A 25,466-nucleotide genomic window follows, 5' to 3' on the forward strand; every position below is an offset into this window, starting at 1 on the left:
GGGACAATTCCGGGACCATTCCCGGAGACTTCGGGACAGTTCCCGGCAGTTTGGGGACGATCCCGGCGATTTTGGGACAATTCCCGGCGATTCCGGGGCCGCGATCCCGAGGTTCCTCCTCCACCCCAAATCCACGGAATTCCCGTGGCTCCGAACCCCCGGGGTGAAATTCCCGCATCCAACCTCCCTCTTCCCAAAAAAAACACCCCAAAAACTTGGGAATTTCGGGATCCCAAGCTCAGGAACGCCACCAGAATTCCCAAAATCCCGAATTCCAGAGGCTCCCGGGGCCGGATTCGCCCCAAAACCCCGGGAAAAGCGAGGGATGCGGAATTTTGGGAATTTTCCCCTCTGGACTCGAATTTATCCCAAAATTCCCGCCGGGCTCCGGCTTTTCCCGCGGGATTCTCCCCTGCGGATCCTTCGGGATTTTCCTGGGCTTGGAGCCTTTTCCGCCCTTTTTTGGCTCATCCCAGGTGGCCAAACTTGGGATTTTCGGGATCTTTGGGAGCCAAACCGGGACTCCGAGCTCTTCCCGTGCTTCTCCCGGTGCAAATTCCCAGGTTTTTCCCCATTTTTCCATGGTTTTCCCCAAAATTCCCCCAATTTTCCATGGGTTTTTCCCCAATTTTCCCCGTTTTTCCATGGTTTTCCCCAAAATTCCCCCAATTTTACCATGGGGTTTTTCCTGGATTTTCCCAATTCTCCCAGCTTTTTCCCCCTGATTTTCCCAATTTTCCATGCTTTATTCCCAATTTTCCCCAATTTTTCTGATTTTCCCTATTTTCTCCCCGATTTCCCCCGTTTTTCTTTGATTTTCCCCATTTTCCATGGGGGTTTTTTCCCCCCCATTTCCCCCGGTTTTCTCCTCAATTTTCCCAATTTCCCGCGCTTTTTCTCCCCGATTTCCCACATTTTTTCCCCAAATTTCCCCATTTTCCATGTGTTTTTTCCCAAATTTCCCCGATTTCCTGCAGTTTTCCCCAAATTTCCCTGATTTCCCGTGGGTTTTCCCCAAATTTCCCCGTTTTCCCTGCGATTTTTCCCCAAATTTCCCCATTTTCCATGCAGTTTTCCCCAAATTTCCCCGATTTCCCGTGGGTTTTCCCCAAATTTCCCTGTTTTCCCTGCGATTTTTCCCCAAATTTCCCCAATTTCCAACGTTTTTTCCCCAAATTTCCCCATTTTCCATGTGGTTTTTCCCAAATTTCCCCGATTTCCCGCAGTTTTCCCCAAATTTCCCCGATTTCCAACGTTTTTTCCCCAAATTTCCCCATTTTCCCTGCGATTTTTCCCGAAATTTCCCCGATTTCCCACGGTTTTTCCCCAAATTTCCCCATTTTCCATGCGGTTTTCCCCAAATTTCCCCGATTTCCCGTGGTTTTTCCCAAGTTTTCCCAAGTTTTCCATGGGTTTTTTCCCCCCAGGGAGAAGATCCCTTCACGGACGAGCCCCCGGAGCAGGACGGGGATGAGGCCCCTCCGGAATCCGGGCAAGGAGCAGCAGCAGCAGCGCAGGAATCCCGGGAATCCCAGGAATCCCAGGAATCCCAGGAATCCCGGGAATCCCGGGAATCCCCGGAATGCCGGGAAAAGGCGGAAAATTCCGAGGAATTCCCCAAAGCCGAGGAATTCCTGAAATCCCTGGCGGAGCCGGAGCAGCCCCCGAGGCCCCTCCTGATGCCGCCCTTCCTGCAGGACGACGACGAGGACGAGGAGGAGCCCCAAAATCCTGGGAATCCGCCCCAAAATCCCGGGAATTCGCCCCAAAATCCCGGGAATTCGCCCCAAAATCCATCGGGGAATCCGCCCGGAAACTCGCAGGAATCCGGGATTTCCCCCCAAAATGGAACTGAGGGAGGGGCGGGAAAAGAGGAGGAGGAGGAGGGAAAAAAGGAGGAAAAAAAGCAGGAAAAGGAGGAAAAAAAGCAGGAAAAGGAGGAGGAAAAGGAGGAAAAAAAGCAGGAAAAGGAGGAGGAAAAGCAGGAAAAGGAGGAGGAAAAAGAGCAGGAAAAGGACTCGGGAAAGGACTCGGAAGAGCCGTGAGGATTCCCAGGAAAGGTGAGGCTTCGATCCCCAAATTCGGGGTTTTTCCCCCCGTTTTTTACGGAGCTTTTCCGGCCCCGCCGCCGGAATTCCGGGGGGGGTTGAGGGGAAATTCCTTCGGCTCATCCCAGGGGATTTTTCCAGCCTTTTCCCCCCTCATTCCTGGGGTTTTTGTGGGGTTTTTGTTTTCCCTGCAGGGTGAAGAAGCCGAGGAGCCGGAATTCCCAAGTTTTCCATCCCTCAGGAATTCTCTCCGCCAGGATTTTGGGGGAGGGGGGGGATTTGAGGAAGAAAAAGCCCCCAAAAGATGGGAAAAAACCCCAAAAAACTTGGGAAGTTTGGAGAAATCCCAATAAAGGCAGCGAGCGGATCCCGAGGATTTTTCTCTTTTTTTTTTTTCCCGAATTTCTCCATTTTAGGGAAGATTTTGGGGTTGTTTTCCCCCAAAAAAACCCCAAACCCCGGAATTTTTCCTTTTCCTTTCTCTCCATCCCAGCCAGGATTTGGGGCTGGAATGGGGTTTTTAGGGATTAATCCCATTCCAGAGGGATCTGAGGGGGGAATTTGGGAAGAAATTCCAATTTTCCAGCAAAATTTGGAGGCTCCGCCCCTCCCCCTCCCAATCATTGTTATCCCTCTTTTTTTTCCTAAAAAAATTCCCTAAAAAAACCCAGGAATTCCTTGGAATTTGGTTGGATCCGGAATAAATCCCCCAATTTTTTTTTTTTGGGGGGGGGCTTGGGTTGGGGGTTTTTTTTGGACCAAAATCCCCTTTTCTCACCCTAAAAACCCCACGGGAAATCCTCAAAATCGGGAATTTCGATGATTTCCCCCCCCAAACTCATCCCAAATTCCTCTGGAATGGGAATTTCCCTGAGGGAATTCCGGGGGGGGGAGAGGGGATGGGATGGGGACCCCCAAAATGTCCTCAGGAGCCCCCCAGGACCCCCCAAACCCCCCCAAGGGACCCCCAAAATATCCCCAAACCCTCCCATGAGCCCCCCAAAATGTCCCAGGATCCCCCAAAATGTCCCCAGGGACCCCCAAAGCCCCCCAGGGATCCCCAAAATGTCCCTGGGACCCCCAAAATGTCCCTGGGACACCCCCAGGACCCCCCAAACCCCCCCAAAAGACTCCCAGGACCCCCTAAAATGTCCCCAGGGACCCCCAAAGTGTCCCTGGGACTCCCCCAGGACACCCCAGAGCCCCCCAGGGACCCCCGAAGTGTCCCCAAACCCCATCAGGAGCCCCCAAAGTGCCCCAGGACCCCCCAAAATGTCCTCAGGGACTCCCAAAGTGTCCCTGGGACCCCCCAAAATGTCCTCAGGGACCCCCCAAACCCCATCAGGAGCCCCCAAAGTGCCCCAGGACCCCAAACCCCGCCATGACCCCCCCAAAATGTCCTCAGGGACCCCCAAAGTGTCCTTAATGACCCCCAAAATGTCCCTGGGACACCCCCAGGACCCCCCAAACCCCCCCAAAGTGTCCCAGGACCCCCCAAAATGTCTCCAGGGACTCCCAAAGCCCCCCCAGGGACCCCCAAAATGTCCCTGGGACAACCCCAGGACCCCCCCAACCCCCCCATAAGCCCCCCAAACTGTCCCAGGACCCCCAAAATGTCCCCAAACCCCCCAGGACCCCCCAAAGCCCCCCAGGGAACCCCCAAAATGTCCCCAGGGACCCCCAAAGTGTCCCCGGGACCCCCCCAAAGCCCCTCAGGACCCCCCCAGGACCCCCCCCAATGTCCCCGAAATGTCCCCAAGGACCCCCTGGGGACCCCCCAGGACCCCCCGAAGAGCTCCAAGACCCCCCCCCCCAACGTCCCCAAGGCCCCCCCAGCACCTCCCGTGCCCCTCCCCCATCCACTGTCCCCCCCCCCAGGGACCCCCCCCGGTGCCCCCTGTCCCCGCCGGTGCCACCCCCGGTACCCCCCGGTGTCCCCGGTACCCCCCGGTGCCCCTTTCCATCACCCCCGGTGCCCCCTCCCACCCTCCCGGTGCCCCCCCGGTGCCCCCTTCCATCACCCCCGGTACCCCCCGGTGTCCCCGGTGCTCCCTCCTTCCCCCTCCCGGTGTCCCCCGTGTCCCCTTCCATCACCCCCGGTGTCCCCCCGGTACCCCCCGGTGTCTCCCGCGGTGTCCCCGTACCCCCTTCCATCACCCCCGGTGTCCCCCCGGTACCCCCCGGTGTCCCCGGTGCTCCCTTCCCCCCTCCCGGTGTCCGCGGTGTCCCCTTCCATCCCCCCCGGTGTCCCCCCCCGGTGTCCCCCGCGGTGTCCCCGTACCCCTTTCCATCCCCCCCGGTGTCCCCCGTGTCCCCTTCCATCACCCCCGGTGTCCCACCCCCGGTGTCCCCCGGTGTCCCCGTACCCCTTTCCATCCCCCCCGGTGTCCCCTCCCCCCCATTTCCCGGTGTCCCCGTACCCCTTTCCATCCCCCCCGGTGTCCCCGGTGTCCCCTCCCCCCCTCCCGGTGTCCCCCCGGTGCTCCCCCCCCTCCCCCCCCCCTCCCCGCTCCCTCCCGTGACGTCACGCGGCGGGGCCGGCGGCGGGGGGTGGGCGTGTCGCGGTGCGCCGTGACGTCACGCGCAGCGCGGTGAGGTCAGTGCGGCGCCGCTGCCGGACCCGCTGCCCCTCGGTGCCCGCGGCCCCCCCGCCCCCTCCCCTCCCTCCTCCTCCTCTTCCTCCTCCTCCTCCGCCCCCGCCGCCGCCCCCGGCCCGCCGGGAGGGAGGGAGGGCGGCTCGCCCGGCCCGGCCCGGCCCGGCCCCCTCAGGTAAGAGCGGGGCCGCGGGCGCGCCGGGAGGGCCGGGCCGGGCCGGGCCGGGCCGGGGGGCGCCGCCGGGGCTGAGGGGGAGCGGGAGGCTGAGGGGGAAGGGGGACGGACACCGGGGGAGGGGGGGGGGGGGCTTCATGGGGGTGCCGCGATTCACGAACGCCGCTTACGTCGCCCCGCCGGCGTAACCCGCATTGCGTAATGCGGCCGCTGCGTCAGGGCGGCTACGCCAACGGCGTAAGCTGCGGCGCGGCCCCGCCGCTGCGCCAACGCCGTAAGGCGGGGGCGCCGCTGGCGTAAGCGCCGGTCACGCGCCGCCCGCCGCGCGCGGCTCCGCTTTACGGTGCCCGCCTCCCTCTCCGCCACCTCCCGGCGCTGCCGCCGGCGGATCCGCGGCCGTCCCGCCGCTCCCGGGCGGCTCCGGGGGGGGCGCGGGGGTCGCGGCGGAGCGCCCTCCGCCCTGCGCCGCCGGGGTTACGCCGTTTGCGTAGGGCGCGGGGCGGGGTGGGCGGGGCCGCGCTGCGCTGTTTGCGTAAGCGCCGTTGGGCGCCGCGTTCCGCCGTCGGCGTAAGGCCGGCGCGGCGCCGCCGCCGTACGCCGTTTGCGTAGCGCCGGGCGGGCGCTGCGCCGTTGGCGTGCGCGGCGCGGGCGGGGCCGCCTTACGCCGTTGGCGTAGCGCGGGGCGGGGCCGGCGCGCGGGGGGCACTTCCTGCCGCCGCCATTTTGTCGCGGACCGGGAGGAAGCGGCGGCGGCTCCTGCGCGGCGGCAGCGCCGGCCCGGCCCGGCCCGGCCCGGCCCGCGGTGAGTGACGGCCGGGACAGCGCCGGGATTGCCCGCGGAGCCGGGCGGGGCCCGGGCGGGGCCGCGCCGCTGTGGCGGAGGGAGCCCGCCCCCGTTAGGCCCAGCCCGCCCCCGTTAGGCCCAGGCCGCTCCCGCCCCGCGGGGCCGCCCCCGCCCGCTCGCCGTGAGGGGAGGACGCGCTGAGGGCGGCCCGGGGCTGCGGGGCCTCAGCGGGCCCGGGGCTGGGACCGCGCTGGGGCCCCTCCGGCCCCTCACGGGGCCCGCCCGGCGCGGCTGAGGCGATTTTGGCCTTCCGCAGCGCGGTTTTCCCACATTCCCAGGTTTTGTGCTGTTCTTTGGGAATGATGACGTTGGAGGGCTCGACAGTGCGAGGGGGAGAGCTCCTGAGGGGCTCTCGGGGTTTTTTGGGAAGGGGAAGGGGGTCCCTGGGGGTGTCGCCGAGGGTTTTGGGGTGACAGGGGGTCCCTGAGGGATTTCCCGGTTTGTTTGGGATGGGAAGGGAGCACTGAGGGAATTCCGGGGTGTTTTGGGATGGGAAGGGAGCACTGAGGGAATTTCGGGGTGGGAAGGGAGCGCTGAGGGAATTCCCGGTGGTTTTGGGGTAGGAATTGGGAGCCTGAGGAAGTTCGCGTTTGTTTTGGGCTGGGAAAGGGAGCACTGAGAGAATTCCCAGTTTGTTTGGGTTGGGAAGGGAACGCTGAGGGAATTCCCAGTTTGTTTGGGTTGGGAAGGGAGCACTGAGGGAATTCCCAGTTTGTTTGAGATGGGAAAGGAACACTGAAGGAATTCCCAGTTTGTTTGGGATGGGAAGGGAGCACTGAGGGAATTCCCAGTTTGTTTGGGATGGGAAGGGAACACTGAGGGAATTCCCAGTTTGTTTGGGATGGGAAGGGAGCGCTCAGGGAATTCCTGGTGGTTTTGGGGTGGGAATTGGGAACCTGGGGGTGTCCCCGAGATTTTGGGGTGACGGGAGGGGGTCCCTGAGGGTATTCCCGAGTTTTTTGGGGATACACTGAGGGAATTCCCGGGGAGGGAACCCTGAGAGAATTCCCGGTTGCTTTGGGATGGGAAGGGGACCCGGAGGGAATTCCCGGTGTGTTGGGATGGAATTTGGGAGCCTTGGGGGTGTCCCCGAGATTTTGGGGTGACGAGGAGTCCCTGAAGGCATTCCCGAGGGTTTTGGGGTGGGAATGGGGGGAGCCTGAGGGAATTCCCGGTGTTTTGGGGTGGGAATGGGGGGAGCCGGAGGGAATTCCCGAGGTTTTGGGGTGGGAATTGGGAGCCGGAGGGAATTCCCGAGGTTTTGGGGTGGGAATTGGGAGCCGGAGGGAATCCCCGAGGTTTTGGGGTGGGAATTGGGAGCCGGCGGGAATTCCCGGTGTTTTGGGATGGGAATTGGGAGCCTGAGGAAATTCCCAGTGTTTTGGGGTGGGAATTGGGAGCCGGAGGGAATTCCCGGTGTTTTGGGGTGGGAATTGGGAGCCGGAGGGAATTCCCGGTGTTTTGGGATGGGAATTGGGAGCCGGAGGGAATTCCCGGTGTTTTGGGGTGGGAATTGAGAGCCGGAGGGAATTCCTGAGGTTTTGGGGTGGGAATTGGGAGCCGGAGGGTGTTCCCAAGGTTTTGGGGTGGGAATCGGGATCCTGAGGGAATTCCCGAGGTTTTGGGGTTGGAATTGGGAGCCAGAGGGAATTCCCGAGGTTTTGAGGTGGAAATTGGGAGCCTGAGGAAATTCCCGAGGCTTTGGGGTGGGAATTGAGAGCCTGAGGGAATTACCGAGGTTTTGAGGTGGGAATTGGGAGCTGGAGGGAATTCCCGGTGTTTTGGGGTTGGAATTGGGAGCCGGAGGGAATTCCCGAGGTTTTGGGGTGGGAATTGGGAGCCGGAGGGAATTCCCGAGGTTTTGGGGTGGGAATTCCTCCCTCGCTCACATTCCCTGGGATTTCATTCCCCAAATCCCAATTCCCAACTCCCAAAAATCCCCCACAGTTTTCTCTGGGATGAGGCTGAACCCTCCTTGCCCTCCCTGGGCAGGGTTTTCCCGGGAAAAGCCCCCGTTATCCCTTGGATCCCGACATCAAAAGCTTCCCTGGGGTTGGGCTGGGTTAAATCGAGGGTAATTAACTGCTAATTACCCCTTAATGACTTTGGGGTGCCGGGTGGAGCTGGGGGGGGAGGTTGGCTCTGGTTTTTTGGGAGTTCTGGCAGAGTTTGGGGTTTGGAGCAGCATTCCCAAAGTTTGGGGCGGTTTGGGCATCGTCGGCCGCGGTTTCGGGGCTGTTTGAGGATCTTTTGTCAGATTTTGGGGTGGTCTGAGCACCGTCTCTCGAAGCTTTGGGGTTATTTGGGGATCATTTCCCAAAGTTTTGGGGCTGTTTGGGCATCGTCTGCCAAATTTTGGGGGGGGGACGCGTTGGGCATCGTCCGTCGAAGTTTGGGGCAGTTTGGGCATCGTCGGCCGCGGTTTCGGGGTTGTTTGAGGATCTTTTGTCAGATTTTGGGGCGGTCTGAGCATCACTTGTCGAATTTTGGGGCTTTTGAGCATCGTCTGTCGCATTTTGGGGGGGGTTGAGCTTCGTTTGTCAAAGTTTTGGGGCTTTTGAGCTTCGTTTGTCAAAGTTTGGGGGTGTTTCAGCGTCCCTTGTTGGAGTCTGGGGGGGGTTTGGGCATCGTCTGCCGCAGTTTTGGGGCTGTTTTAGGGTTTTTTGGGGAAGCTCTGGGATTTTTGAGCATCGTCTGTCCAAGTTTGGGGGGGTTTGAGCTTCGCTTGTGGAGTTTTGGTTGGTTTGAGCATCGTTTCCCCAAGTTTGGGGCCGTTTAGATGTTGTTCCTCAGCGTTTTCGGGGCGGTTTGAGCTGCAGCTGTCAAATTTGGGGGGGTTTGACATCGTCTGCCAAAGGTTTGGGGATATTTGAGGGTGTTTTGGGAAAGTTCTGTCATTTTTGAGCGTCGTCTGTCAAAATTGGGGGGGGTTGGTTGTTGTTCCTCCAAGTTTTGCGGTGGTTTGAGCATTTTCTGTCAAATTTTGGGGTGGTTTTGAGTATCTTTTGTCAAATTTTGGGGTGGTTTGAGCATCTGCTGTCAAGTTTTGGGGTGGTTTGAGCATCTTCTGTCAAATTTTGGGGTGGTTTGAGCATCTGCTGTCAAGTTTTGGGGTGGTTTGAGCATCTTCTGTCAAATTTTGGGGTGGTTTGAGCAATTTTTGTCAAGTTTTGGGGTGGTTTGAGCAGCTTCTGTCAAATTTTGGGGTGGTTTGAGCAATTTTTGTCAAGTTTTGGGGTGGTTTGAGCATCTTCTGTCAAGTTTTGGGGTGGTTTGAGCAATTTTTGTCAAGTTTTGGGGTGGTTTTGAGCATCTTCTGTCAAATTTTGGGGTGGTTTGAGCAATTTTTGTCAAGTTTTGGGGTGGTTTGAGCATCTTCTGTCAAATTTTGGGGTGGTTTGAGCAATTTTTGTCAAGTTTTGGGGTGGTTTTGAGCATCTTCTGTCAAATTTTGGGGTGGTTTGAGCATCGTTTGTGGGATTTGGGGGTGGTTTGAGCATCGTGTTTTGGGGTTGTTTGAGGATCGTCCCCAAAATTCTGGGGTTGTTTGAGGATTGTTCCCAAAGTTCTGGGGTTGTTTGAGGGATTGTTCCCAAAGTTTTGGGGTTGTTTGAGGATCGTTCCCAAAATTCTGGGGTTGTTTGAGGATTGTTCCCAAAGTTTTGGGGTTGTTTGAGGGATTGTTCCCAAAGTTTTGGGGTTGTTTGAGGATCGTTCCCAAAATTCTGGGGTTGTTTGAGGATCATTTCCTGAAGTTTTGGGGATGTTTAGGGATCATTTCCCGAAGTTTTGGGGTTATTTAAGGATCAATTCCCAGAGTTAGAGGATCATTCCCAGAGTTTTGGGGTTATTTAAGGATCAATTCCCAGAGTTTAAGGATCATTCCCAAAGTTTTTGGGTGTTTTGAGTGTCATTTCCCAGAGTTTGGGTTTGTTTAAGGATCATTTCCCGAACTTTTGGGATTATTTAGGGATTATTCCCAAACTTTTGGAATTATTTAAGGATCAGTGTCCATAACTTGAGCATCGTTCCCAAAGTTTGGGATATTTAAGGATCATGTCGCAAAGTTTTGGGCCTGTTTGAGGATTATTCCTGGAGTTTTGGGGCTGTTTGAGGATCATTCCCGAAGTTTTGGGGCTGTTTGAGGATCATTCCCGAAGTTTTGGGGTTATTTAAGGATCATTCCCAAAGCTTGGAATATTTAAGGATGAATTCCCAAAGTTTTGGGGTTACTTAAGGATCAATTCCCAAAGTTGGAGCAGCATTTCCCGAACTTTCGGGGTTATTTAAGGAGCGTTCCCAAGATTTTGGGGATGTTTAAGAATCATTCCCAAAGTTTTGGGATTGTTTAGGGATTTTTCCCGAAGTTTTTGGGGTTATTTGAGGATCATTGCCAAAGTTTTTGGGGTTATTTAAGGATCAATTCCCAGAGTTTGAGCATCATTCCCGAAGTTTGGGGATATTTAAGGATTATTCCCAACGTTTTGGGATTATTTAGGGATCATTCCCAAAGTTTGGAGATATTTAGGGATCATTTCCCAAACTTCTGGGATTATTTAGGGATTGTTCCCAAACTTTTGGGGTGTTCTGAGCATCATTTCCTAAAGTTTGGGGTTATTTAAGGATCATTCCCAGAGCTGGGAATATTTAAGGATCAATTCCCAAAGTTTTGGGGTTATTTGAGGACTTTTCCTGAACTTTTGGGGTTATTTGAGGACCATTCCCAAAGCTTGGGATATTTAAGGATCAATTCCTGAAGTTTTGGGATCGTTTGAGGATCATTCCCGAAGTTTTGTGGTTATTTAAGGACTGTTCCTGAAGTTTTGGGGTTGTTTGAGGATCATTCCCAAAGTTTTGGGGTTTTTTAGGGATCGTTTCCCGAAGTTTTGGGGTTTTTAGGGATTGTTTCCTGAAGTTTCGGGGTTTTTTAGGGATCGTTTCCTGAAGTTTTGGGGAGTTTGGGGTTCCTCCAGCCTGGGAATAAATCCATGGATTCCAGGGCCACGTTCCCACTGGAATATGGGATGGAATTCCCAGTCTAAAATCGAGGAAAATGGGCTTTTCCCAGGTTTTTTTATCCCTGGAATTCCTCCAAGCTGCGGAACCGCTGCCTGATGTGACCCCAAATCCCAAAATTCCATGGAAAACAGGGATGGAGCTCTTCTGGCATCGAATTCCTGGGGTTAAATCCCAATTTTTGGGTTCTTTTGGGAGCAGGGGAGGGAGAATCCAAACCCTGACCCCCCCCCCCCCCCCCCACCATTCCCATTCCGGGGGATTTTTGGGAATAACTCCCCCAGAATCCCCTTCCCAGTAGCAGGGCCTGGATGGGATCCAGGAATTCCAACCTTGGAATTCCAAACATTTGCTGGCACAGAGAGAGGTTTGACCTCAGGAGGAATTCCAGGGAAAACCTGGGATTTTTGGGATTGGAGGCTCTGGGTGGGAATTCCCTGGATTTGGGGAGGATCCAGAGCATTTTGGTGCCGTTTCCATGGAATTTTGTCCTGGAAAAGCCGCTTTTCCCGGGATTTTCCTTCCTAAAATGAGGCAGGAAAGAGGGAATTTTATCTGGGAGAATCCCAGGGATCCCAAATCCCTTTGGAATGTGGCGGGTACAGGACAGGAGAGGGGGAAAAGAGCAGGAAGGGAGAGGAATTCCGGGATAAATCCAAGGCAGAGCAGGGAAAAATCCATCCCCATCCCAGAAAAAAGGTGGGAAGTCCAGGTTCCAGTCGGGATTTGGGGATGAATCCCAGGAAAACGTGGGGGAAAACCGGGAATTTGGGGGAGCTGGGAGGGGATTTGGGGCTGTAATCGGGGAACGGGGATTTGGGATTTCTCCGACGTCAGAATCCGCCGGGATCCCGGAGCTTTGGGAGGAGCTCTGGCAGCATCCCGAGGTTTTCTTTGGATGGGGATTAACGGGATAACGGGCACGGATGGGAGGGAAATTCTGGGAATCCTGGCCTGGAATTCATCCCAAATCCCGTTTTTTTTTCCCATGGAAAATTCCCAAATAACTCCACATCCCCGGAATCCTGGCCTGGAGCTCCCCGTTCCCTGCAGGATTCATCCCAAATCCCGTTTTTTCCCAAGGAAAATCCCCAAAATTCCCTGGATTTGTCCCGAGTCGTCGTCCTGCTGAAAAAAATTCCCTGGAAAACTCAAAAATGCCGGGAAGAAGCCCCAGGATTCCGTTGGGAGAGGGATTGATGTGGATCAAGGCCTCGATATTCCCTAAAAACCCATCTGGAGGAATTCCCAGCAGATCTCGGGGGAAATTCCAGCCTGGGAATTCCCTGCTCCAGCCTCCCCCAGAGCACCTCAGCTCTGGGAAAAACCTCGGAAAACCGGGAATTTTGAGGCTTTTTTTTGGGAATTCTGCGAACTTCGGGTGTTGTGATTCCCGTTTTTCCCAAAATCCCGGGAAATTCCCTCAGGCTGCGGCGTTTTGCTCCTGGATATCCAGGGAAAAGGAGGCGGAATGCCTGGAATTGGCACCCGAATTCCCAGCTGGAATTTTGGGAAGAGGATCCGAACCCAAAGAGACCCCAAAGTTTTGCTTTTTGTCCTCTTTCCGTCCCTTTTCCTCGGGAATTTCGGGATTTTCCTTTGGGAATTCGGTGCTGGGAGTTGTTTTCACCTGGAACCAGAGGAAATCCGGGAATTTTCATCCCAGATTTCCTGGCTTAAAGTGTTTGGGATTTTCTGGGAATTCCGAGCTCCTAAAAGTGGAAGAAAACCGGGAATTTTCATCCCAGATTTGTGGGATCAGAATATTCGGGATTCAGGAATTTCCTGCGTCGTTTTCACCTGGAACCGGAGGAAATCCGGGAATTTCCATCCCGAATTCCTGGGAATTGCGGGGTTTGGCTGTGGATTTGTGGGATTCGGAGGGGAAAATTCCTGGATTTGGGAAGGGAGGGGAAGCAGGAGTTGGGGATTGGTTTGGGAATTCGGGGGATTGGATTTGTTGTGGAATTCCGAGGGAAAATCCCTGATTTTAGGAAGGGGGGGAGGGGTTCCCCCTCGTTATTCCAGGCTCATCCCGATTCCCGGCCTGGGGTGGCTCCGGGATGGTCCCGGGGGTTGGATTTGGGAATTTTGGGAAGTTTCTCCCTGGTTTTTCTGTTCCAGGGGATGAATTGGGGAATTTTGGGGAGGATTTCTGTGATTTTCGTGGTTTCGGGTTGGAATTGGGAAGTTTTCCTGCTTGTTCCCATCCCTGAGCCAGTTCCAGAGGTTGGATTTGGGAATTTCTAAGTTTTTGGGAAGCTTTTCCCAGATTTCCGTGTCTCTGAGGGTGCCTTGAGGTCAGATTTGGGAATTTCGGGAAGGATCTTCCTGGTTTTTATATTTTGGGGGCTGGATTGGGGAAGTTTCTCCCTGTTTTTTACGTCCTGGAGGTTGGATTTGGGAATTTTGGGGAGGATTTCCGGGATTTTTCCATCCCTGAGTTCGTCCTGGAGCGATGGGGTCGGACTTGGGAAGATTTTTCCTGGGTTTTGTGTCCCTGAGGGCGTTTTGAGCTCGGATTTGGGAATTTGGGGGAGTTTCTCCCTGTGTTTCCCATCCCTGAGCGAGTCCTGCAGTTCTGGGCTTGGATTTGGGACTGCGCCGCTTAAACCTGGCTCTAAACCTTTAATTAAAGCCGGGTTTAATGACGAGTAACGGCTCCGAGCCACGAGTAAGGCCCAGGACTGTGTAGAACCAGCACTAAATGTTCATTAAAGCCGGGTTTAGCTACTCAGGGGTGACAAAGCCTTGACTGAGCAGTGAATGGGGCACTAAAACCTCAACTAAACCCGGGTTTAATTACAAAGCCCTGAGTAAAGAGCGAGCTCAGGGCTCTGGACCACTTAAAACCGGCACTAAAATGTTAATTAAACCGGGGTTTAATCACTGGGGGAGCTCCAACCCCGAGTATCAGCTATGAACTCTGAGTAAGGTTCTGGACCAGTTAAAACCGGCACTAAAACCCCATTTAAACTCGGGTTTAATTAGTCAGGGCCGGAATTGGGGATTTTGGGGCCGGAATTGGGGATTTGAGGCCAGAACAGGAATTTTGGGGCCGGAATTGGGGATTTTGGGGCCGGAATTGGGGATTTTGGGGCTGGAATTGGGGATTTGAGGCCAGAACGGGAATTTTGGGGCTGGAATTGGGGATTTTGGGGCTGGAATTGGGGATTTGAGGCCAGAACAGGAATTTTGGGGCTGGAATTGGGGATTTTGGGGCTGGAATTGGGGATTTGAGGCCAGAACAGGAATTTTGGGGCTGGAATTGGGGATTTTGGGGCTGGAATTGGGGATTTTGGGGCTGGAATTGGGGATTTGAGGCCAGAACGGGAATTTTGGGGCTGGAATTGGGGATTTTGGGGCTGGAATTGGGGATTTGAGGCCAGAACAGGAATTTTGGGGCTGGAATTGGGGATTTTGGGGCTGGAATTGGGGATTTGAGGCCAGAACAGGAATTTTGGGGCTGAAATTGGGGATTTTGGGGCTGGAATTGGGGATTTTGGGGCTGGAATTGGGGATTTGAGGCCAGAACAGGAATTTTGGGGCTGAGATTGGGGATTTTGGGGCTGGGATTGGGGATTTTTTTGGGGTGGAATCAGGAATTTATGGGAATTCCCTTTTTTTCCAGACCTTTTTCCAACGGGAACGTGGAAAATGAAGGTCAGAGGCTGAGGGAGCCACACCTGGAAGGGGCACTTGGAATTCAGGTAAATTCCCCCAAATTATTCTCTTTTCCTGAGAGAAAATGGGAATTTTGGGAGCAGAAACGGCTTTTTTGGGGAATTGTGGAATTAAGAACACTGGGAATGATCCAAACTCTGGATTTTCCCGCTCTTCCCTCACTTTTGAGGGGTTTTTCTTCCTTTTTCCGTTCCTGGGATCTGGAATCCGTCGGGAATTCCGACCACGGCTCCCAGGGGTTTTTTGGGATCAGGTTTTCCCTGGAAAATATGGCCAGAAACGGGAAAAAAATTCCCCTAAAATCCACAATTCCTGGTTTTTCATGGATTTGGAAGGATCTGCTTGGCTTTGACAACTCAAAGATTTGGGAATAGTGGAGGTTTCATCCCAAATAATTCGTCATTCCCAAGAAATCCCGAGGGTTTTGAGGTTTTTTGAAGGGATATTGAGGAATTTTGGAGGAGCAAATCCCAGTTTTCCATCCTTTCCCGGATCCCAGAACATCCCAGGATCGGGAACGGAGCATTTTTGGGGCATTTCCAGGCAAATCGAGGGCCAAAAATTCCCCAATTTATTGGGAAAAAATTCCCCCACGGCTCAACTGGCTCAGGGTTCCAAGGGATCCTCTGGCATTTCCCGGGAATATCCCCCCAAGGCCTCAATTTTGGGGATCAAAGCTCCTTGATTGAGGCTGGAACGAAGATTTGGAATTCCGGGATCGCCCGGATCCTTCCCATTGTCCGGAATTCCGGCCTAGCTCAGCAGGAGCCGCCTTTTCCAAGTTTTTTTTTTTTTGGGATAACGGCGAAGTTTAACCCTCAGCGGCGCCTTTTGCTCGGAGCTTTTCCTGGAATCTGATTTTCCATGGATTTCAGCGCTTGGATTTCCCTTTCCACCCCCAATTCCAGCTTTTCCTGCTTCCCTGGGGAAGGAATTCCGGGATTTTTCCCTTAAAACGAGGCTGAGCGGGATAAATTCCGACTGAAGCCGGAGCAGGGGGAAATCCCTCCTTGGAGTGGGGATTTGGGGCTGGAAAAGTGGGAAAAAAAGCGGGAAAACCCCAAATTTCGGTGCCAAAACCTCCTTTTTCCATAGGAATCTCCTGAGCTTTGACAATCCCAATAAAACCAGAGAGGTTTTCCCGGATTTCCGGGTGAATTCCCGATATTCCCAAGGTTTTTTCCCCCCTCAGAGTCGGGAAAACCCCAAATTTCGGTGCCCAAACCTCCTTTTTCCATAGGAACCTCCTGAGTTTTGGCGATCCAAATAAAACCGGAGAGGTTTTCCTGGATTTCCGGGTGAATTCCCGATATTCCCAAGGTTTTTTCCCTTAAAACGAGGCTGAGCAGGATAAATTCCGACTGAAGCCGGAGCAGAGGGAAATCCCTTCTTGGAGTGGGGATTTGGGGCTGGAAAAGTGGGGAAAAAAGTGGGAAAACGCCAAATTTCGGTGCCCAAACCTCCTTTTTCCATAGGAATCTCCTGAGCTTTGGCGATCCCGATAAAACCGGAGACGTTTTCCCCGATTTCTGGGTGAATTCCCGATATTCCCAAGGTTTTTTCACTCTTGAAAGTGAGGAAAACCCCAAAATTCGGTGCCCAAACCTCCTTTTTCCATAGGAACCTCCTGAGTTTTGGCGATCCCGATAAAACCGGAGAGGTTTTCCCGGATTTCTGGGTGAATTCCCGATATTCCCGAGGTTTTTTCCCCCTCAGAGTCGGGATCTGGAGGCAGCTGTGCCCGGAGCCAGGCAAGGATAGATGGACAAGCCACGCAACTTCTGACTCCGCGGCGTTTTCCGGGATAAAATTCCATGGCAATGTATCCTACAAGGTACCTCGGCATCGGGGAGGGCTCCTTGGCCTGCAGAACATCCCAGAAATCCCCTTTTTTCCCCAATTTCTGCCCTTTTCCCTCCGATTCCTGTCCTTTTTTCCCCTCAATTTCTCCTCATTTTCCCAAATTTCTCCCCTTTTTTCCCCACGTTTCTCCCTTTTCCCTGAACTTTTGCCTTTTTTCCCCCCCAGATATCTTCCTATTTCCCTAAATTTGTTCTCAGTTCCCTGAATTTCTCCCCTTTCCCCAAAATTCCCACCATTCCCAGTGATATTCAAATGAGTTCCCAAAAATTATTCATCTACGTCATCCCTGAATTCTCTGCATTGGGATTATCCAAATTCCTCCCCATTTCCCCAAATTCCTCCCCATTCCCCCAAATTTCTCCCGTTTCCCCCAATTCTCCTCCCATTTCCCCCAAATTCCCACCTTTCCGAGCGACATCCCCAGGAATTCCCAGAAATCACCGTCACGGCGCCCCTCGGCTCCTCCTCGAGCTCCTCGGCTCAAACTCCGGGGAATTCCCCCGGAACGTCCCCGGGACCAGCCCCGAGGCCCCCAGGGCTCGAGCCCTTTCCCGCGCGTCCCGCAGGGTATCCGGCGAGGAATGCAACGGGATCAACCCCATGGCGGCCGAGAGCGGCCCCGGCACGCGGCTGCGGAACCTCCCGGTGCTGGCCGACGCCTTGGACTCCACGCAGACGTCGGCGGCGCCGGCGCCGGGCCAGGCCCAGCCGGGAGGCGGCATCGGAGTCAATCCGCCGCCGCCGGAGACGTCCAATCCCAACAAACCCAAGCGCCAAACCAACCAGCTGCAGTATCTGCTCAAGGTGGTCCTCAAGACCCTCTGGAAGCACCAGTTCGCGTGGCCCTTCCAGCAGCCCGTGGACGCCGTCAAGCTCAACCTCCCGGTGAGTTTGGGCAGAGGTTGGGATGCTCCGGGAAGCGCGGAGGTCACTCGGAGCCGTTGGGTTGGAGCTGGTGGTTGGGCTTGGGCTTGGGTCAGCAGTTCGGTGAGGTGATCCATGGTGGAGCTTGGGTCAACGGTTGGGTGAGATGATCCCGTGGTTGGGCTTGGGCTTGGGTCAACGGTTGGGTGAGATGATCCCGTGGTTGGGCTTGGGCTTGGGTCAGTGGTTGGGTGAGATGATCCCATGGTTGGGCTTGGGTCAACGGTTGGGTGAGATGATCCCGTGGTTGGGCTTGGGCTTGGGTCAGTGGTTGGGTGAGATGATCCCATGGTTGGGCTTGGGTCAATGATTGGGTGAGATGATCCCATGGTTGGGCTTGGGTCAGTGGTTGGGTGAGATGATCCCGTGGTTGGGCTTGGGTCAATGGTTGGGTGAGATGATCCCGTGGTTGGGCTTGGGTCAACGGTTGGGTGAGATGATCCCGTGGTTGGGCTTGGGTCAACGGTTGGGTGAGATGATCCCGTGGTTGGGCTTGGGTCAATGGTTGGTGAGATGATCCCGTGGTTGGGCTTGGGCCAATGGTTGGGTGAGATGATCCCGTGGTTGGGCTTGGGTCAATGGTTGGGTGAGATGATCCCGTGGTTGGGCTTGGGTCAATGGTTGGTGAGATGATCCCATGGTTGGGCTTGGGCTTGGGTCAGTGGTTGGTGAGATGATCCCATGGTTGGGCTTGGGTCGATGGTTGGTGAGCTGATCCCGTGGTTGGGCTTGGGTCAACGGTTGGGTGAGATGATCCCGTGGTTGGGCTTGGGTCAATGGTTGGGTGAGATGATCCCATGGTTGGGCTTGGGTCAATGGTTGGGTGAGATGATCCCGTGGTTGGGCTTGGGTCAATGGTTGGTGAGATGATCCCATGGTTGGGCTTGGGCTTGGGTCAGTGGTTGGTGAGATGATCCATCCCATGGTTGGGCTTGGGTCGATGGTTGGTGAGCTGATCCCGTGGTTGGGCTTGGGTCAACAGTTGGGTGAGATGATCCCATGATTGGGCATAATGGGTCAGTGGTTGGTGAGATGATCCCGTGGTTGGGCATAATGGGTCAGTGGTTGGGCTTGCTCCCGTGGTTGGACTCGATCCCGTGGTTGGGCTTGGGGCAGTGGTTGGATGAGATGATCCAAAGCTGGATTGCATGATCCAGTGGTTGGGTTCAGTGGTCCGATGGTTGGACTCGATCTGTTGGTTGGGCTTGGTGATCCAGTGGTTGGGCTTGATTCAGTGGACTTGGTGATCTAGTGGTTGGATTTAAGGGTTGGACTCAATGATCCAATGGTTGGATGAGATGATCCAACAGTTGGATTTGATGATCCAGTGGTTGGATTTAAGGGTTGGGCTCAGTGATCCAATGGTTGGACTCGGTGATCCAATGGTTTGGACTCAATGATCCAATGGTTGGGCTGGATGATCCAAAGTTTGGCTGGATGATCCAGTGGTTGGGCTCGATGATCCAGTGGTTGGGCTCGATGATCCAATGGTTGGGCTGGATGATCCAGTGGTTGGGCTCGATGATCCAATGGTTGGGCTGGATGATCCAGTGGTTGGACTCGATGATCCAATGGTTGGGCTGGATGATCCAGTGGTTGGGCTCGATGATCCAGTGGTTGGGCTCGATGATCCAGTGGTTGGACTCGATGCTCCAATGGTTGGATTGATGATCCAATGGTTGGATTGATGATCCAAAGTTGGACTCGATGATTCAATGGTTGGATTGACGATTCAATGGTTGGACTCGACGATCCAAAGTTGGACTCAATGATCCAGGGGTTGGATTGATGATCCAGAGTTGGACTCAATGATCCAATGGTTGGGCTGGATGATCCAGACTTGGACCCAATGATCCAATGGTTGGGTTGATGATCCAATGGTTGGAGTTGATCCAATGGTTGGGCTGGATAATCCAGTGGTTGGACTCAATGATCGAATGGTCGCACTCCATGATCCAGTGGTTGGATTGATGGTCCAAAGTTGGACTCAATGGTTCAATGGTTGGAGTTGATCCAGAGTTGGACTCCATGATCCAGTGGTTGGATTGATGATCCGGAGTTGGACTCCGTGATCCGGAGTTGGACTCCATGATCCAATGGTTGATGATCCAATGGTTGGAGATGATCCCATGGTTGGACTGGGTGATCCAATGGTTGGATTTATGATCCAATGGTTGGATTGATGTTCCAATGGTTGGATTGATGATCCCGTGGTTGGATTGGTGATCCCATGGTTGGATTGATGATCCAATGGTTGGACTGGATGATCCAATGGTTGGATTGATGATCCAAAGTTGGATTGATGATCCAGTGGTTGGACTCGATGATCCCATGGTTGGGTTGATGATCCCATGGTTGGGTTGATGATCCCATGGTTGGATTGGATGATCGCATGGTTGGATTGATGATCCAAAGTTGGATTGATGATCCCATGGTTGGGGTGATGATCCAGTGGTTGGATTGATGATCCCATGGTTGCACTCGATGATCCCGTGGTTGGACTGGAGGTTCCCATGGTTGATCCAGTGGTGGATTGATGATCCCGTGGTTGGGTTGATGATCCCATGGTTGGGTTGATGATCCAGTGGTGGATTGATGATCCCGTGGTTGGGTTGATGATCCCATGGTTGGGTTGATGATCCCGTGGTTGGGTTGATGATCCCGTGGTTGGGTTGATGATCCCATGGTTGGGTTGATGATCCAATGGTTGGGTTGATGATCCCATGGTTGGGTTGATGATCCCATGATTGGATTGATGATCCAATGGTTGGGTTGATGATCCCATGGTTGGGTTGATGATCCCATGGTTGGGTTGATGATCCCATGGTTGGATTGATGATCCCATGGTTGGGTTGATGATCCCATGGTTGGGTTGATGATCCCATGATTGGATTGATGATCCAATGGTTGGGTTGATGATCCCATGGTTGGGTTGATGATCCCATGGTTGGGTTGATGATCCCATGGTTGGATTGATGATCCCATGGTTGGGTTGATGATCCCGTGGTTGGGTTGATGATCCCATGGTTGGATTGATGATCCAAAGTTGGATTGATGATCCCATGGTTGGGTTGATGATCCCATGGTTGGATTGATGATCCCATGGTTGGGTTGATGATCCAAAGTTGGATTCCGTCCCGGAAAGAACCAGAAGATTCCCCATCCTCCCATCGACCGCTGCCTTTGTTTTTCGCAGGATTATTATAAAATCATCAAGACTCCGATGGATATGGGAACAATAAAGAAACGCTTGGAAAACAACTATTACTGGAACGCTCAAGAATGTATCCAGGACTTCAACACCATGTTTACAAACTGCTACATCTACAACAAGGTACGGGAAAATTCCCGGGAATTCGGGGCCAAAAAAAGCCGGGATGGAATCCGTGGGAATGGCTCTTGGCTCAGCTTCATTCCCGTTGGGATGCTTCCAGTCTGGATGGGGATTTTTCCCTTTTTTTTTTTGCTTTTAAGAGGAATATTTGAAGGAGTTTTTTCCCTATTTCGCCCCTTTTCCCCTTTTTTTTTCCCCTTCCCCCCTTTTACCCTTCCCACTTTTGCCCCCCTTTTTTTGCCCCCCTTTTTTTTCCCCCCCTTTTTCCCCCCCCTTTTTTCCCCCCCCTTTTTTTCCCCCCCCTTTTTTCCCCCCCCTTTTTCCCCCCCCCCATTTTCCCCCCCTTTTTTCCCCCTTTTTCCCCCCCCTTTTTTCCCCCCCTTTTTTCCCCCCCTTTTTTCCCCCCCTTTTCCCCCCCCTTTTCCCCCCCCCTTTTCCCCCCCCCTTTTCCCCCCCCCTTTTCCCCCCCCCTTTTCCCCCCCCCTTTTCCCCCCCCCTTTTCCCCCCCCCTTTTTTTCTCCCCCCCTTTTTTTCTCCCCCCCTTTTTTTCCCCCCCTCTTTTTCCCCCCCTCTTTTCCCCCCCTTCCCCCCCCTTTCCCCCCCCTTTTTTTCCCCTCTTTTTTTTTTCCCTTTTCCCCCGCTTTTTCCGCCCTTTTTCTCCTCCTTTCCCCCCTTTTTCCTCACCCCCTTTTCCCATTTTTCCCTATTCCCACCACCCCTTTGCATCCCCACTTTCCCCCACCTTCCTCCTCCACCTCTTCCCCTCCTCTTCCTTTCCCTGTAAAAAACCCCCGGATTTACCACAAGAATTCCCCCATAAAAACCCCATCCCATCGCTCCAGAGCCAATTCCACCTGGAAAAACCCCTCGAATTCCTGGATTTTTCCCCTTTTTCCAGCCAGGGGATGACATAGTCTTAATGGCAGAAGCTCTGGAAAAGCTTTTCCTGCAGAAAATCTCGGAGATGACCCAGGAGGAGACGGAAATCGTCATCGCCCAGACCAAGGGAAGAGGCCGCGCCCGCAAGGAAGCAGGTACGGATCCCAGAATTCCCCAATTCCCGAAATTCCCCAGCTCCAGCTCCAGTCAGAGCCTTTCATTGGCGCCTCAATTAATTCCCAGATTTCCCTGGTTTGGGTTTCTTTTTTCTTGGTTTTAAGAGGAATATTTTAGGGGATTTTTCGCTGGGATTTTTCCGATTTCCTTCCTTTCTCATTTTCCCTCTTTTTTTCCCCCCTTCCCCCCCCCTTATCCCCGTTTTTCCTACCCCTTTTCCCCACTTCCCCCCTTTACATTCCCCTTTTTTCCCATTATTGTTCTCATTTTTATTCCCACTATTCCCCCCCCTTCCCCCCCTTCCCCCCCCTTCCCCCCCCTTTCCCCCCCCTTTCCCCCCCCTTTCCCCCCCCTTTCCCCCCCCTTTCCCCCCCCTTTCCCCCCCCTTTCCCCCCCCTTTCCCCCCCTTTCCCCCCCCTTTCCCCCCCCTTCCCCCCCTTTCCCCCCCTTTTCCCCCCTTTTCCCCCCCCTTTTCCCCCCCCTTTTCCCCCCCCTTTTCCCCCCCGTTTCCCCCCCCCTTTCCCCCCCCTTTCCCCTCCTTTCCCTCCCCCCTTCCCTCCCCCCTTTCCCTTCCCCCATATTTATCTTCCCCTCCATATTTATTTTATCCCCTTTTTCCCCCCACATTGCCACCCCATAACCTCTCCCCCCTCTCTCTCTCTCCCCTCTCCCGGCAGTGACCTCCAAGCCCGGCTCGTCGGCGCTGCCCAGCGCCCCTCAGGCCTCGTCCCCGGCGCCGCCCGCGGTGCCCGCGGCCGCCCTGGCGCCGCCGCCGCCGCACCCGTTCCCGCCGGTGCCGCCCGAGCTGCTGGTGCCGCCGCCGGTGATGACCATGGTGCCCCCCGCGCCCGCCCCGCCCGCCCCGGCCCCCGCGCCCGCCCCGGCCCCCGCGGCGCTGCCGCCGCACCCGCCCGTCATCCCCACGCCCGCGCAGCCCGTCAAGGTGAGCGGTATTGCCTCTGCGCCTCGTTAGCGCGCCTCGTTAACGAACCTGGGCGGTGGGGTTTGGGTTCAGGGTCATTAGTGTTGTTAATTACCATTTACACCTGCACAGCCCGTCAAGGTGAGCAGCGCTGCCTCTGCGCCTCGTTAGCGCGCCTCGTTAACGAACCTGGGCGGTGGGGTTTGGGTTCAGGGTCATTAGCGTTGTTAATTACCATTTACACCCGCACAGCCTGTCAAGGTGAGCAGTGCTGCCTCTGCGCCTCGTTAGCGCGCCTCGTTAACGAACCTGGGCGGTGGGGTTTGGGTTCAGGGTCATTAGCGTTGTTAATTACCGTTTGTGCCCGCACAGCCCGTCAAGGTGAGCGGTATTGCCTCTGCGCCTCGTTAGCGCGCCTCGTTAACGAACCTGGGCAGTGGGGTTTGGGTTCAGGGTCATTAGCGTTGTTAATTACCGTTTACACCCGCACAGCCCGTCAAGGTGAGCAGCGCTGCCTCTGCGCCTCGTTAGCGTGCCTCGTTAACGAACCTGGGCAGTGGGGTTTGGGTTCAGGGTCATTAGCATTGTTAATTACCGTTTACACCCGCGCAGCCCGTCAAGGTGAGCGGTATTGCCTCTGCACCTCGTTAGTGCGCCTCGTTAACGAACCTGGGCGGTGGGGTTGGGGTTCAGTGTCATTAGCGTTGTTAATTACCGTTTGTGCCCGCGCAGCCCGTCAAGGTGAGCGGTATTGCCTCTGCGCCTCGTTAGCGCGCCTCGTTAACGAACCTGGGCAGTGGGGTTTGGGTTCAGGGTCATTAGCGTTGTTAATTACCGTTTACACCTGCACAGCCCGTCAAGGTGAGCAGCGCTGCCTCTGCGCCTCGTTAGCGCGCCTCGTTAACGAACCTGGGCAGTGGGGTTTGGGTTCAGGGTCATTAGCGTTGTTAATTACCGTTTACACCTGCACAGCCCGTCAAGGTGAGCAGCGCTGCCTCTGCGCCTCGTTAGCGCGCCTCGTTAACGAGCCCGGGCGGTGGGGTTTGGGTTCAGGGTCATTAGCGTTGTTAATTACCGTTTGTGCCCGCACAGCCCGTCAAGGTGAGTGGTATTGCCTCTGCGCCTCGTTAGCGCGCCTCGTTAACGAACCTGGGCAGTGGGGTTTGGGTTCAGGGTCATTAGCGTTGTTAATTATCGTTTGTGCCCGCGCAGCCCGTCAAGGTGAGCAGTGCTGCCTCTGCGCCTCGTTAGCGCGCCTCGTTAACGAACCTGGGCGGTGGGGTTTGGGTTCAGTGTCATTAGCGTTGTTAATTACCGTTTATACCCGCACAGCCCATCAAGGTGAGCAGCGCTGCCTCTGCGCCTCGTTAGCGTGCCTCGTTAACGAACCTGGGCGGTGGGGTTTGGGTTCAGTGTCATTAGCGTTGTTAATTACCGTTTATACCCGCACAGCCCGTCAAGGTGAGCAGCGCTGCCTCTGCGCCTCGTTAGCGCGCCTCGTTAACGAGCCCGGGTGGTGGGGGTCAGTGTCGTTAGCGTCGTTAATTACCGTTTGTTCTTAGTCTGGGTTTAGGGCTGGGTTTATCTTTATCTTTTCTTATCAATCCTGTTATTCTGGGGGGTTTTGTTGCTGTTAGTCTTATTCTTATTAAGGCTTTATTAGCTTTAATTAATTAGCCCAATTGGGTATTACAATTTAGTACTATTAGTTTTATTACTGTTTACTAATTTTTTTTAGAATTTTTTACTTATCATTATTGTTAATATTGTATTTAATGCTATTATTTGTTACTATTTAGTGTTTTTTGGTATTATTTACTTTTATTAATCAGTAATTGCTGTTATTGCATACTTATTATTGATTTTATTAGTTTTATTCTTTTTTTTCTTGTTGTTTTTATTCTTAAGGCGTTATTAGCCTTAATTAATTAGCCTGATCAGATATTAGGATTTATTTTTTATTGTTGTATTTATTGCTGTTTTTGCTAATGATAGTATTATCATTATAGTTATCAAATTATTTATTATTTACTATTATTTACAATTTTAGTTATTGTTGTTATGAGGTTATTATTATTTGGTATTAGTTATTATTTTTATAATTTTTAGGGTTATCAGCTTATTTATTTTTATTTTTTATTTTTTTATTAATATTATGGTTCTGGGCTTATTGTTTGTCATTACTTATTATGGTTATCAGTTTATTTTTTATTATTTACTATTTTAATTATTATGGTTATCAGGTTATTTGTGATAATTTATTATTTTAATTTTTTTTATGGTTATCAGGTTATTTTTTATAATTTATTATTACTTATTAATTATTTTTGTTATTACTACAGTTATCAGTTATTTATTATTAGTTGCTATTATTTATTAATAATTTTTGTTATTTTCCTGTTCATTACTCCTAACTCCAGGCCATTGGAGTGGTCACGTGCTCACTCTTGGCTCGGCCGTGGGGTTGGGAGGCCACGGGTTGGTCCCAAAATTCCCGGTTTGGGGAGCTCCCATTGGTCCCCATTTCCATGGAAACCCCATCCCACTGATCCTTTACAGCTCAGGAGGAAAATCCCAAATCCTTGAGGCCGCTCAGGGCCTTGAGCTCGGCCGTGGGGTTGGATGATCCAAAAATTCCCAGTTTGGGAAACCCAAGGAGCGACGTCCTGGAGAGCAGAGAGGGGTTCAGGGGATCGTGGGGTGCCTTGGGCTGGGTTGGGAGCTCCCACTGGATCCAATTTCCCATGGAAACCCCATCCCATTGATCCTTTACAGCTCAGGAAGAAAATCCCAATTTTTGGAGGCTCCTCAGAGCCTTGAGCTCGGCCGTGGGGTTGGGTTGGGAGGCCACGGGTTGGTCCCAAAATTCCCAGTTTGGGAAACCCAAGGAGCGACGTCCTGGAGAGCAGAGAGGGGTTCAGGGGATCGTGGGGTGCCTTGGGCTGGGTTGGGCTGGGTTGGGCTGGGAGCTCCCACTGGACCCAGTTTCCCATGGAACCCCCATCC

The 25,466-nt window shown here is 53.8% G+C and overlaps 2 protein-coding genes across 7 annotated transcripts in view; both read left to right on the forward strand.

The window, feature by feature from the left end:
• The window catches only part of AKAP8 (A-kinase anchoring protein 8), a 40,306-nt gene extending 37,884 nt beyond the window's left edge, over positions 1-2,422 (forward strand). For both annotated transcript variants that reach the window (XM_068998056.1, XM_068998058.1), the window contains exons 13-14: positions 1,428-2,060; positions 2,243-2,422. In XM_068998056.1, the coding sequence (XP_068854157.1) occupies positions 1,428-2,045 (618 nt within the window). In that variant the 3' untranslated portion in view covers positions 2,046-2,060; positions 2,243-2,422. The remainder of the gene's footprint in view (positions 1-1,427; positions 2,061-2,242) is intronic.
• A 2,322-nt stretch (positions 2,423-4,744) lies between these two features.
• The window catches only part of BRD4 (bromodomain containing 4), a 68,021-nt gene continuing 47,299 nt past the window's right edge, over positions 4,745-25,466 (forward strand). For 3 of the 5 annotated variants that reach the window (XM_068997842.1, XM_068997847.1, XM_068997845.1), the window contains exons 1-7: positions 5,529-5,619; positions 14,309-14,387; positions 16,078-16,195; positions 16,791-17,109; positions 20,345-20,482; positions 21,381-21,516; positions 22,216-22,481. In XM_068997842.1, coding sequence (XP_068853943.1) covers positions 16,176-16,195; positions 16,791-17,109; positions 20,345-20,482; positions 21,381-21,516; positions 22,216-22,481 — 879 coding nt within the window. In that variant the 5' untranslated portion in view covers positions 5,529-5,619; positions 14,309-14,387; positions 16,078-16,175. Of the gene's footprint in view, positions 4,818-5,528; positions 5,620-5,751; positions 5,940-14,308; positions 14,388-16,077; positions 16,196-16,790; positions 17,110-20,344; positions 20,483-21,380; positions 21,517-22,215; positions 22,482-25,466 lie in introns of those variants that run through there. The other 2 variants (XM_068997843.1, XM_068997844.1) reach the window with 2 other exon arrangements.

The sequence above is a fragment of the Aphelocoma coerulescens genome, chromosome 30 (assembly GCF_041296385.1).
Source record: "Aphelocoma coerulescens isolate FSJ_1873_10779 chromosome 30, UR_Acoe_1.0, whole genome shotgun sequence".
Classification (NCBI taxonomy): domain Eukaryota; kingdom Metazoa; phylum Chordata; class Aves; order Passeriformes; family Corvidae; genus Aphelocoma; species Aphelocoma coerulescens.